Source organism: Sciurus carolinensis, chromosome 9 (assembly GCF_902686445.1).
Source record: "Sciurus carolinensis chromosome 9, mSciCar1.2, whole genome shotgun sequence".
In the NCBI taxonomy this organism is placed as follows: Eukaryota; Metazoa; Chordata; class Mammalia; order Rodentia; family Sciuridae; genus Sciurus; species Sciurus carolinensis.
In genome coordinates this window covers 90,771,682-90,785,768 of record NC_062221.1, presented here as the reverse complement: position 1 = coordinate 90,785,768, position 14,087 = coordinate 90,771,682, and the positions used below count along the sequence as shown (strand labels likewise).

At 36.4% G+C, this 14,087-nt stretch overlaps 1 protein-coding gene across 1 annotated transcript in view; it reads left to right on the top strand.

Moving 5' to 3' along the window:
* The window catches only part of Zpld1 (zona pellucida like domain containing 1), a 46,456-nt gene extending 33,608 nt beyond the window's left edge, over positions 1–12,848 (top strand). The window contains exons 8-11 of the mRNA XM_047565321.1: positions 4,882–5,053; positions 6,271–6,379; positions 12,245–12,274; positions 12,673–12,848. Of these exons, the coding sequence (XP_047421277.1) occupies positions 4,882–5,053; positions 6,271–6,379; positions 12,245–12,274; positions 12,673–12,848 (487 nt within the window). The remainder of the gene's footprint in view (positions 1–4,881; positions 5,054–6,270; positions 6,380–12,244; positions 12,275–12,672) is intronic.
* The last annotated feature ends 1,239 nt before the right edge of the window (positions 12,849–14,087 follow it).

Here is a 14,087-nt window from a genome sequence, read left to right as displayed (position 1 = left end):
CAATAGACAGTGATAGAGTGAATGTAATCTACATCTGGGAAAAGAGGACATTGATCATAAAGTCATTCAATCATTCCAGTTCCCTTTCAGCATTTGTATCTGACAGCAGAACAGAGTTGAGAGTTAAGCAATGTCTTCTAATCAAGCTTATAAAATGCAGTTGGCTCAGATCACTGCAGTTTATTGACACAAGATGGGAGTAATATAATGAGAAACCAAAAGAATATGTTTTATTGGCCAACCAATGTTAAGATGATGTTCAGAGGGTATGGCCAAACTGACAGTCTTACATATTCTGTTGCTAGAAGTGTTGACCTGGGCAAGAATTTTTGGGAAATAAAATGTTAGTATGCATCAAAAACCTCAAAAGATTTTATATTGTTTGGACCTATTTTTACAAATTGAGAATTATATTTTATAATATTTGTGATATTCTCATCTATCAGTGTTATTTAAGATAGTAAAACATAGGAATGAACTGTATATTCAGCAATAAGAAAATGGCTAAGAGAATTATGGAGAAGCAGCAAATTCAAAGTTCACACAGTTACTACAATCATATAGTTATTTATTAAATGGAAAAAAATAGCTGGTCCTATTTTACCCTTTCCCTTTTTGTCTTCTTGATACTTCTGTCCTTGGAAATATATAATTCTTTAAAATTTAAATGTATTAAAATATGAAAGAGAAGAATCAGCATATGTAATTATATATATAGTAGGCCTTATTTAGATGATAGAAAAGACTGTAAGAAAAAACACCAAATAGTTCATACTGGTTATTTATACATGGTAGGATTAGCATACTTTGTTTTCCAAAGTTTCTACAATGATCACATATTGATAATCTGGAATATGCTCATTAGACTTCCAGTGTGAATATGGTGGCAGCTTAGCCTTGAATCGTCTCAGTTTTCTTTTTATTGGAAACTTTATAAGGTAGAATAGATAACTAAAAAACAAACAAACAAAACTCCATTAATGTCATTTTTAGTGATGTTTTAGTTAGCTCTTTCGCTGCTATGACTAAAAGAACCTGACCAGAAAAACTGTAGAGGAGGAAGAGTTTATTTGAGGGCTCACAGTTTCAGAGGTCTTAGTCCATAGAAACTTCGTTTCCTGGGGCTTGAGGTGAGGCTGAGCATCATGGCGGAGTGTGGGGCAGAGGGAAGCAGTTCATGTGAGAACAGGAAGCAGAGAGAGAGAGTCTACCCACCAGATACAAATATATACACCAAAGCCACGCCCCAAATCCCACCTTCTCCAGCCACAACCTACCACTTCAGTTACCACTTAGTTATCCCTATCAGGGGATTAAATCACTGATTGGGTTAAGATTCTCGAAACCCAATCATTTCTTCTCTGAAGCTTCTTGTATTGCATGTGAGCTTTTGGGGGTCACCTCACATCCAAACCATAACAAGACAATCTAAGACAGAAAAAGAAACCTACAAAATTTGTGTTAGCAATGATAAAAGATGTAAAGATGAGGAGAAAATTGTGCCTAGAGCCTCAGAATTCATTAAGTGGCAGATTTCACAAAGTGGCAGCAAATGTGCCCTTATAAAGGTGAAAGAATCGCCTGAGAAGTTGTCCAATCCCTGGGGGCAAAGATGGTGACAACCTGAGGAACACAGGGCTGATGGCAGAACCCTCTGAAATGTTCAGAGTCAGAGAAATCTCAGCTGCACAATTGCCACACAGCTAGACAGTTTATCTGTCATAGTAAAATAATTCTTTGATTTGCAGGAACCCCTGAAGAAGCTCATTACCATTCCTTGTTTTCTTAGGAGGCCTTTGAAAATGGCAGGTCCAGGGATACCCAAATCTTTCAAATGCAAATGTTAAACAAATACAGGCATTTCCTACAGTATACCAAAGCACTACAAGAAAAATGTTGGAAATAGCAAAAAAGAACTTTAAACTCGCCAGAAAAAAACAAAACAGAAGATTGTCAGTGTATGTAAGATTTGTAATTTAGCATTCTAACATCATTTTTTAAATAATTAAAAGTAATCAGACTTATTAAGATAGAATTATGAGAACTCAGGTAAGTAAAAGGAAAGAAAAAGGTAAAACCTTAAGCATTCAAAAAGTGAATTTGGAGAACCTAAGAAGGAAATAGAAAAAATAAGTACATGTAGAAAGGAAGACACAGTTAGAATATATTCAAGGGAGCACAGATACAGCAGAACACACAGCATAGAGCACAGAAGGGAAAGTAAGAAATGCAAATAAAGGGAAACAAATATAAAGGAAAAGATAACAGGAATTAAATTACAAAACATACAAATAATAGGTAGGTCAAGAAGGTTCAATGTATAGTGTGCATAATTAGAATCCCCCCAAGAAACTAAAATAATACAATAAATTATATATAATAAATTTAATATATATATTTCAGGAATAGTTATTATTAGATATAATTCAGGAGTAGTTTCCTAAATCAAAAGAGTGAAAAGATGCTCCGGGTGAAATAAAAGATTTCTTAAATGTAACCTAAGGGGAATTCAGAAAGACAATGTCATAAATACAGTAAAAATTGGACACTAATTTCTTTCTCAAGAAACTTATTCTGATGGTCCCAAATGAAGTGTGGACAGAGAAGATCTAAATGATATTATCAATAACCTATATGTTGAGAGGTCATAATTTAAAACAATACTAGAAAATAGAACGTCCTTACCACTTGGAAATCTGAAAGCTCATAACTAATACATAAAAAACGGATATAAGCTGGGGCGGGGGCTCAGCGTGGAACAAGTACTTGCCTCACATGCGTGAAGCACTGGGTTTGCCGGATCCTAAGCACTGCATAAAAATAAATAAATAAAATGAAGGTATTGTGTCCATCTACAACTAAAAATATTTTTAAATGGAAATAAATTAAGAAGTAGATTCTTTGCAAAAAGCAAATCAAGTAGAATCCTAAGCTAATGTAAGCAAGAACAAAAGGATAAGTGGCAGGTACGTAATAGAAAAATAGCAGTGGAGAATCAACATGAAAACCAGGAAGGTGTGGCCCCATCGGATGTCCTGGTTAGAAACGGCTCTAAAATTGTTAAAGGAAGGTAATAGTAAGTAAGAACAGGCTTGCAGACAAAGGCTACAAAACAGGGAAGCAACAGATCTCAGAGCATGTGACAATTTAATGTCGGATAGAGGGTAGTACCACAGATCCTTGTGATAGGGAGTTTTGAAAGGGTTCTGGACAGTTGATGACCATGAGAGAAACAGTAGTATCAGATCTATACTTTCACAAAGTAACGGTGTACTCTAAAGAGATTGTTAATTCTAGTGTCCAAATACAGTTTTTAAAATGATAGAATAAAGCATGCATGTGAAATACCCCTAAAACTTCAAAGTAAAGCCAAACAAAAAGGTAAACCAACTTTCAATTTATGTATCAGGTCAACAGCCACTCTTCCTAATATGTAACAGATGAATGGATAAAGAAACTGTGTATATATACACAATGGACTATTATTCAACCATAAAGAAGAAGAATATTATGGCATTTGCAGATAAACAGATGGAATGGGAGAATATCATGCTAAGTGAAATAAACCAATCCCCAAAAAAACCAAAGGCCAAATATTTCCCCTGATAAGTAGATGATGATATACAATGGGGGTGGAAGGGTGGGGGGTGAGAGAAGAATGGAGGAACTTTAGATTACGTGGAGGAAAATGAGAGGGAGGACAGGGTGGTGGTATGAAAAATGGTGGAATGAGACAGACATCATTAGTATGTACATGTATGATTACATGAATGGTATGAGTCTACATTGTGTACAACCATAGAAATGAAAAGATGTACTCCATTTGTGTACGATGAATCAAAATGTAGTCTGTAAAAATAAAAAAAGTAATTAAAAAAAAGAATGTGTAAGAATCAGAAAGAGAATCACCATACCATGATAGAATGTGGGCAAAGGATAAAATCAATTTTCACATAAAGAAACATCAGAGCTCTAATGTATATGAAAAGACATACAAACTCATTCGCACCTAGAAAAATGTAAGTTAAAATTATACATGATAGTTTTGTTTTACTATCAAATAGAGAAAAATCCAAAATTTTAACCAGGCACTTTGTTGATGAAGCACTGAATAAATGAAGACCGTTTTCATAAATTGCTGCTAAAGTTCAAAATGAAACAACATTCAGAGGGGGCACTGTGGCAATATCTCATAAATGGTCTTAGAGATGTATTTAATAGATAACATTTTACACATGTACAAAATGATCTGCTTGAAGGCTATTCACTATTGCTTTGTTATTAAAGAGAAAATTATTTAAAAAATAATTCAAGTCTACCTAAACAGGGCACTGATTAAGTAGATCCCAGCATATGTGCTGGAATACTATATAACTGTGTCATAGGAATGAGGCGACTCTAAATATTAATATGGAAAGAGCCCTAAAACTATCATTTGTTTAAGGAGGTGAAAACAATAAGAATATATTCTTCTGTTTCTATTTCATATAACCTGGGAGAATGCAAAAATAAGCAACTATATTTGTAAGGCTTTGTTTTAAATATGGGATTATGGGATGGTTTGGGCAGTGCAAAGATGGGGATAAGATTTTCACTACTTATATTTGTTATTATTTGGATTTTTAATCTATGGAACCATAATCTTCCTAAAATTTGACAGTAATATTATAATCAGAAATTGTATTTAAATTTTATGATCCAGATTACTCTTGTCATAAATATTGAATTAGCTTATGCTCTTATTAAATATCTGTAACATGGAATAGTTCTGTTAGCTCATAATGTAATGGGATACCTTTAATACTACAGAGACTAATTTACAAGTCCCAGTAGATTGGTACTTTGCAGTGATGTCCTGTTTTCACATTCCCTATATTGTAGCTGTGACAAAGATCCTCAGACCACTGTCATTGAAAATGGCAGAAGCCAGCGAGGCCGGTTTTCATTCGAGGTGTTCCGATTTGTGAAACACAAGAATCAGAAAATGTCCACTGTCTTCCTGCACTGCGTTACCAAGCTCTGCAGAGCTGATGACTGCCCCTTTCTTATGCCAGTAGGTTTTTAAGAAACTTCATTCTGAATTGTTGGATTGATCTAAGCTGAAAGGTTATCAAATGTCAGGTTAGAATCTCTGCGTAGAAAGTGGACATGCATTTGGTCTAACAGACTGAAGTAGGATTTAAATATCCATCCGGTACAGAGCTATTGAATGTCTACTTTGTGCCAAACATGACACAGGAGATACAGGGACAAAGCGTTTATGAATTCTGAATTCAATTAGCTTATCTTTTAGGATCATGAAATTGAGAAAGTAAGAAAGACAACAATCTTATGTGCAAAGCAGACAAACCTATGGGTCTTAGTAAGAGGCAGCACTCATCATTGTGACAAGATGGAGGGAAGAGATTAGGACTGGTGAAGGAGACAAGCCCCAGATGTGACTCTGAAGATGGATGAACCCGGAAGGGGCAAAGTCAGGAGTGTAAGAGAGCCTCCATACCAAAGGATGACCAAAACCACACACACTAACACAGGGCAAGCAGAGACAAGATGCTGGGAATACCAGGGAGGGTTCTGGCTAGTGCTAGAAAAGTGGATTAGAGCCAGATGTTCCAGGAAGCCGTTAGAATAAAAGTTAAAAGCTACCAAGGTAAGAATCTGAATTGCATGTAGCCGCCATTAAAATAAAGATCCAGTTAGTAGTGAGTTAAAAAAAAAATTCTAAAATTCTCTTCTGACAGGGCCCCTAGGGTTACATCAATATTGGGGAGAAAAACGCAGGTATTTTTTTTTTGAAGTAGCTTTAATATGTTTATATTTATGCTCAGTTCATGCATAAATAGGAAGCTATTTCTTTACGCACATTGATCTCTTTGGTTTTGCCTAATTATATCGGATGGAGGTAAATGGAGAGTCTGCATTACCTTGGGTCTGTGCTGACCAACATTTTAGGGAAGAATTTATTAAAGGCTTGAGAGAGATAAAAGTTAAAAAGTTTGATAAACACAGCTCTTTTTCAGGAGAGCCATTGAGCTATGTAAATTAATGAGGCAGTGCACAATTGCCGGGGAAGGAAATAAGAAATGTGGCCCAAGCCAGGATAAGAAGCACTGTAGCAGTTATATACAAAGTAATTAAATAAATGCACAGAAGGAAATGAATAAAATTAAACATGTGGTATCTCTTCCAAAAGAATCTGCTTTCCAAATGGCCATAAAGAAACAATTTTGTGCTAGTGTTGAATTTCATTTGTTTTCATTAACACCTCAGATTTGTGGCCACAGAAAAAGGAGAGATGCTGGGAGGAAGACGACATGGAGCCCCCAGAGCACTTCCGGCAACGCAGTCCTCTCTGCTGGCCCCATCATTACCCGGAGCGGTAGGAGAGCCCTTCGTTTCCTATGTAGTAATAGACTGTTCCAAAGTGGCTTCTAAGGAGAACACAAAGTGGTTCCTAAACAGCACTAATTAACTGTGAGACAAGATAAACTGCTAAGCAGCTTTAATTTCACAGTAGTTTCCTGTTTAGTCAACTTTCACACGGAGGACAATATTGTCCTCCCTACATTTTTTCCCTTCATGTGCGCTCTTGCTCTCTGGATGGATCTCTCTCTCTGTCTCTCTCTCTCTCTCTCTCTCTCTCTGTGTCTTTCTGTGTCTCTCTGTCTCTCTTCCTCCCTCCCTCTTCCTCTGGATCTGCCCTCCCCACCCTGCCCTGCTTGCTGTCCATGGCGACTCCCTTGCCATCTGCTTTCTGGTTGGAGTTGTAGGAGGTTCTGTCAGCAGGTGGGTGGACACGGAAATGTGAGGTCCACACTGATTCTGTCTGGTCACTTTTTCCACAAAACTACTCCCTCTGGACTTCGGAAACCCTTTTCTTAACTCGCACTCCAGGAAACTTGGCTTTGTCTTGTGTATTGTCTACGTCTTTGTAAACAGTCCTATTAGATGCTCCTTAAGTTGCCCAGTTGGAGTACTGTCTGTTTCCCTCCAGGATCCTGTACATGATGTACCCCATTCAGTGCACTCATTTATGCTCATGCATTTCTGTGAGTGTGAGGGCACAACTGCTTGTATACATACATTCTCAGTATACAGATGTCTGCACACATGTGGACTCACATGCATCCATACACTCTCTACAAAGGCATGCTGGTTTAAGTCAGTGTGAACCCAGCCACAGCCAGATAGTTTGGATAAAATAGACACATAAACAACATTGAAGTTAGAAAAACTGATTCTAGATCTAGCTTTTATCCCCCTTAACAACCTATGTGTCTTAGAATTTTACTTTTTTCCTCTGGGCAAATAATTTTTCATGTTTAAAATGAGGAGTTTTAAAAAGTAGGCATCGAGATTCTTTATATTTTAATAGTTCCAAATTTGTCTCAAAACAGAATAATTCTGACTCAGATTATAGGCTAATAATGTTTTCTCCATTTTATATTTGCTGTATAACTGATGCTGTTTCCGTGAGATTTTCTTTTCCTTTTCCCTTACGCTGCCCATCCCCTAGTAAAAAGAAAGTTTGCCTGAAGTAGGCAAATAACTAAGTAAGAAGTGGATTTGGCCTAAAAATGTTCAGACAATTTCTTTAATTATTCACTTTACTGTGTTTGTATAGGCATAACCTTATTTAAAAAGAAACTAATAAGCCTTTTAAATAATGCAGAAGAATATTAAATTTGAAAATTTGAACTTAGTCCCTACTCTCTGAGGGTTTGGTGTGTACTTTGAATGGTTTGAAAATTACTGTTTGGGGGTTTGTTAAAGACCCAATTCTTAACCTCTATCTAGCTGTAAGAAATTGTTCATAGAATTATATGGATGAAAACTTAGTTCTTGTTTCCAATAGTTAGGAATACTTTGGGGTATGCAAAATAAAGAATATTTTTATTTGTGTGGAGCATAACTAGAGTTAGTTTACTATGAGAAAAGAACCTTAAAAGAGACATGTTTTCTGTCCAGCTCAGCTAGATGGTTTTATTCTTGCCCCCTTCTTACCTGGGACAAATTTAAATATTACAAAATTTGAATAATTTGCTAGCATAAGGTAATTCTTAGAAAGACTCTCCAAAATTCTAAGACCCCCAAATCCCATAAAGTTTACTAAGTAGAAATCTTTAATTCCAGCATAGCAATTCTGCCACCCAGGTTTGTAGATTTCACTTGTCTTATGCTGTCTCATGTCCACCTGCCAAAATATCTATGCTAAAATCTCAAAGAGCTAGCATGATGATGCCTCCAATATCCTGCTTGGATTTTTTGCTTTCCGGCTTCTCACCTGTCTCCTCCTCAAGGGTGTCACCTATTCACCAACACACTACGGTTGCCTCTGAGTCCCCTCGGTTTTCTTCACTGGCAAACCACTTGAAGGATCATGTTAAAGTCATGTGGATCTCCTTGTGTCTTCTTTCAGTCTCCTTGGATTTAATTTTTAACATTTTGTTAAATAACAGTAGGATGGTGTTAGGATTTGAATATGAGGTGTCCCCCAAAAGCTCCTGTTTTAATACAGGAATATTTGCATGTGAAATAATTGGATTGTGAGAGGTGTAACCTAATCAGTTCATTGTAATCTGAATGGACTGACTGTAGGCAGGTGGAGAGTGGCTGGAGGAGGTGGGTCACTGGGGGCATTACCTAGAAAGGTTCATCTTCCCTGTGGCCCCTTCCCACCTCTTGCTCTCTGCTTCCTGGCTACCAGGAATGAAGCCAGAGCCCCTCCAACCTTGCCTTTCCACCATGATGTGCTGCCTCATCTTGGGCCCAGAGTCACATACTTGGCCATCTATGGACTGAGACCTCTGAAACCATGAATCCCAAATAAACTTTTCCTCCTCTTACTTGTTCTTATTGAATATTTTGGTTACAGCCACACCAAGCTGACTAAAACAGATGCTCTTCACTTTTTGATGATCACTATGAACTCACCGCTTAGAGGTCTACATATAATAGTGTTTATATTGTAATTCTATGGATATAATTGGGTACAATTATGAGTTGCATAATATTCATACAATTTTGTTTTAAATTTGCACAAGAACATAGAATTCAGAATGTCTATCCACAGGAAAATCCTATGTAAACTTAATGTTCATCTTAATAACCAAGGTTACCCTCTTTCCTTTCTTTCAGTGTATTTTTAGCTTAAGTCAGCTAGAATTTATCTCTCCCAGGTCCTATGGCAAATTTCACATGGACAAGTCCAATTTCAGGCTTGATTTGTTCTCTTCAAATTTCTCTAATACTTGGAAGTTTTGCTCCATTTACTCATCAAACCACGCCTTTCCCCTAGATACTGACTGAGGTCAAGTTTTCTAAGGTTCTTAAGCCCCAGAACTCCTATTTTTAAAATGCAATCAAATTTATTTGGTTATTTTTACCCAACAGCGTTGGTTGATCCTTCTTTGTTGTTGTTGTTGATTTAGGAAAATTTCACATTTTTCAAAATGCAAAAATTTCTGTAGTGTTCTTATTTAAACTCCCAAATAGTAAAACAAACTAAAGTAGGAAAATGCCTACTGGGTACAGTTCTGACACAAGCATTCGGAATCAAAAATACCTAATTATTTTTCAACATAAACTCCTATGGAGAAGTCCAAACCAAGTTCTTGTTCAACTGCTATCATTGAGTTTTATGGGGGATTAATAATTCATATGAAGGGGACATGGTGGCACCTGCCTATCATCCCAGAAACTTTGGAGGAGAATCCAAGTTTGAGGCCAGCCTGAGCAATTTATCAAGACTCTGTCCTAAGATTAAAATAAATAAATAAATAAAAGGGCTTGGAAATGTAGCTCAGTAGTAGAGTACCCCAGGTTCCATCCCCACTAACACACACACACACACACACACACACACACACACACAATAAATGAATAAAATTTATATGAGCATATTTATTTAGCCCCTTTGGGGAACAGGTTCCTGCTGGGAACAGGACACAGATGTGACCTTCAGGGATCTTAGATTTCAGAGTTAGACTAAAACAAAACAACACAGTAGAAAATTAAAAGTTCAGGGATTTGTAACATGAAATACATGGTTCATTTTACTACATAGGTAATTAAAAGATTTTGTAAAAGTAGTTTGCTATAGAGAAGAAGGGAGTGATATTTATTGTTCTGCATCTATTGTTCTGCATCTATCTTTGCACTGATGTTTATATTTTTCATTTATCTTTACTTTTTATATGCACTTGGCAAGACCAAGTGGATGCGTGAGAAAATGGAAGTGTGTGATGACAAAGGCTCTTGGGCAATGTCTACCTGCCCTTTCCGGGCAGGACATGACTTTTCTTATAATGATGCAGACACAGGAGGATGTCAGAAACAGCCACCAGATGTAACAATTCCCTTTACTTTTATCTGTGTTCAAATACAATTTCAAACTCTATTCTAATACTACATTATTTGACTTTGACCCTCTGCCAATGGTAGGATGCTTTTATTTTTTCACTTCTGAAACCTGAAGCCAGTGTGTTCATTTGGCCTGGGAGTATGTGTCCCAGCACACAGGGAGATTTTGTCAATGGCCTCCTGGGTGACATCTAGGCTATTATTTCTACAGAAGTTGCCAGTAATTTTGGAGTAGAGGAGATATCTGACTAGTATTAACCTCACATGTAGAAAACAGCGGGGAGCCTGTCAAAAATACTTTTTCCTTATTTGACACTCTTAGTAGAGAGGAGCTTTCTATTCTTTAATAATAGCATTTTTAAAATAATTAAGTGAGTTTTTTTTTTAAAGAAAAGTTTTAAAAGAGAAATTTAGGGCATTGTATATTCTTTTCTTTTCCAGTGAAGCAGCTTATCTTGTGAAAAGAACACATAGATTTTTTTGGATATTGATCATAGTCCATTCATTCTGTCTATTTCCATGAGAAGAAAGGTCTCTATAGAGTAGTGTTGGTTGGAAGTTAGGACTTTCCTGAGAGTGTCCTATAATGAATATTTGTGCTATTTTTCTTTTTTGTCCTATAGCAATGCAGTGTACCATTCTAAGGTGTTCTATGAATGAGTGCCATATTAATTTTGTACACTTGCTTCAAGATCAGACAGCAAAACTATCATTTCTGCCAAGATTCATGCATCTGAAAAGAAATGGCATCATATTTTTATAAATATCTCACCAGGTTATCCCATTAATTACTTCAAATACTAACCCTGGTGTTTATAGCTTGAGGTGTTCACCTCCATAATCAAAAATGTTTTCTACACTTGGTCAATTTACATTACTTTTAAAAAAGGACAAAAATAAAACTTTGATTTAGCATATGTTTGCTTTGCCATAGAGACTGTGACAGATGGAAGTTTCTTCATCTGTAAAATGGGGGTAGCAATAATATCTAAGCCATATGGCTATCATGAGGATTAACTGTGATGACATATGAAGTAGCACTTTGTAAAATGTGTGACATTACACATGCATTAATTGTAATAATATTTATACTTCAGAAATAAACAGCTCCTGTTGGTTCAAATAACAAACAGACACATAAACACCCACATGTTAACACAAATATGAAATTTACTAGCTGTATCAGCTCAAGGGTTAATAGCAGCATGATTACAAATTGAACAACAAATATTGGGAAACCAAGTGAAAGTGTTCATTGCATCTATTATTATGTTTGCCAAGGAAAAATGAAAAATCAACAACTTCAATCTTGTACTTAGCAGATGCAAATAAAACTACAACTTGAGCTCAGGAGTCATATTTTCCTTTCATTTAGTTATTAAGTGTGAATTTATCTTCTTGGAACTTAAAATGATGTTTTTGCAGATAATGTTGGGCAAATTGGCAATACTTAAAATAGAGTGACTCTAAATAATGAATATTTCCCTGTAACAGAATAACAAATGGCAGGCTATAGGGCCATAAAAAATGTAATAGCTGTTAACAGTTACTGCCCCCACTAACCTGACCAGAAAGATAATGATGAAACAAAGTTGGCAGGAAAGAATACAACACAATATATTTTGTGATTATATTTGTACACTCAGGGTGGTGGCAGGCTGTGGGCTCAGGGACTAGACTGATGATGAAATGTAAGACATTTGGAACAGAAAATGGGAAGGCAGAATGGTTGAAGGAGGGCTTTCATTCACACCTTCCTGGTGGACCTGTGAGAGGAGGTCAAGGGAGATGTAGGTAAAAATTTTTTATGGAGTCAGAATTGACAAAAGTAAATATCCAGAGAGAATTTTTCACTTCTCTTATCCTGTTTTTTTCCCCTCAGATGAGACTCCAACCAACAATTCACAACTTGGTAAGATAATTAACATGTATTATAAATGAAAGTGCTATGTTTTAAAAATCTTTTGGTGAACAGATACAAAACTGTAATCAATTAAATGTAATGAGCTCTAGTTTTACAGATTTGCTCTATTTTATGTGACAGTTGACTGAGGAGTTTTGAACACCTATGTGATCTGTTGGTTAATTTTTATAGCCCTTCACAGTTTTGGGGGAGTGTTCTTGATTGTGATACTGGCCTCTAACTCATGTAATTCTTTGGGTATTGGGTTGAATTACAGCCAAATAAATTATAGCATAATCTAGTGTCATGCTATTATTGTATAAGATGCAGGTGTTTTGCAGGTACAGATTGAGAGAACGTGGGATACATGATATGGGGCCTTTACAACTATTTGTTGTTACTTGCAGGCTCCCGGGATGTGCCTCCCTTCCAACTGAATGCCATCACCAGCGCACTGATATCAGGAATGGTCATTTTGGGAGTCATGAGTTTTTCCCTTCTCCTGTGCTCACTGGCCCTTCTACACAGAAAGGGACCCACCAGTTTGGTGTTGAATGGCATAAGAAACCCAGTCTTTGAATAACTGTGACAGGTTCAACTCTGGGAAAGCTTCACTGACTATTGTGTGTGTCTGCAGTCAGTGTTCTTCTGAGTTGAATGACAGGCAGCACTTGATATTTGTAGGTGTGATAGATTACACGGTGTAGCTTACCAGCATGATGATAGTGAAATAATTTTTATTATATTTCTATTGTCACTTATGAACGTGGTCAACCCTATTTTTATGGCACTAATGGACATACTGACAATAAGTAAAAAATATTCAAGACTTAGATCTTACAGGATCAGTTGAACTTCATTTTATTTCAATTTTCTTTTGATTGTTGGTTTGAGAGACAAAAGTGAGGCACAGAAAAAAATGGAATATGTTGCATTTTTCCCCCTACACATTAAAACCCAATACAGTGATACTAGATTTGTATATTTGGTCCTAAAAATGACAGGTTTCCTTTGTTTTATTTTACATAATTCCAGCTTGGGGGTATATATTAATTGGACTGGCCAATTTGGACACCTGAGATTTAACTATTCACTTTATGACCTCCTGTGTTTGGGGTTGATTTTCATGTTTGTCAACATGCACTAAAAAATTGTAAGAACGATAAGCCAAACTCTTGGGAAATGTATCTTAACTTGGGTCATTCATTTGTGTAGAAAATAAAATAATGAAAATAATTAACTTCCAAAGGATACTAAGTGGCCTAAATCATATTAACTTGAAAAGAAATGACTGTGATGAGTTTTCTCTCCTGGTTCAGCTGAGACATCAGCATCCTTTAACTTTCTTCACATGTAAACAATTCAGCTGTTGTTGCAGCTGTTTCTAGCAGTCAGCAACCTTGCAAAGGTTATTCTTTTTGCATTTTGTTTTGTTTCCTTGTTTGCAGTTCTGTGGACTGAGTGCAGGGCCTCGCACCTGCTTGGCATCTGCTCTGCCACAGAGCTGCTCCCCCAGCCCTGCAAAGATTATTCTTAATTTAAAAATTATTGCATGAGTAAATAAGTCACGTTGGTGGGAAGAGGACATTGTCACCACCACATAAGCTTGCTGTTCCTTTAAGGGTTTCTAACAAACTATATTCCTTTCCTGCCCTCTAGAACACATAGAAAATTTACATTAAGTGTAGTTTGCAAAAATTTATTATATTCTATATGAAAATAAATGTGTCTTTTCCCCCCAGTTTTTAATGCCAGCCAATCAAATAGTCTAGAGACAACTTCTTTTAAAGATATCTTCATATAGGTGTCGTGATCGCCATGG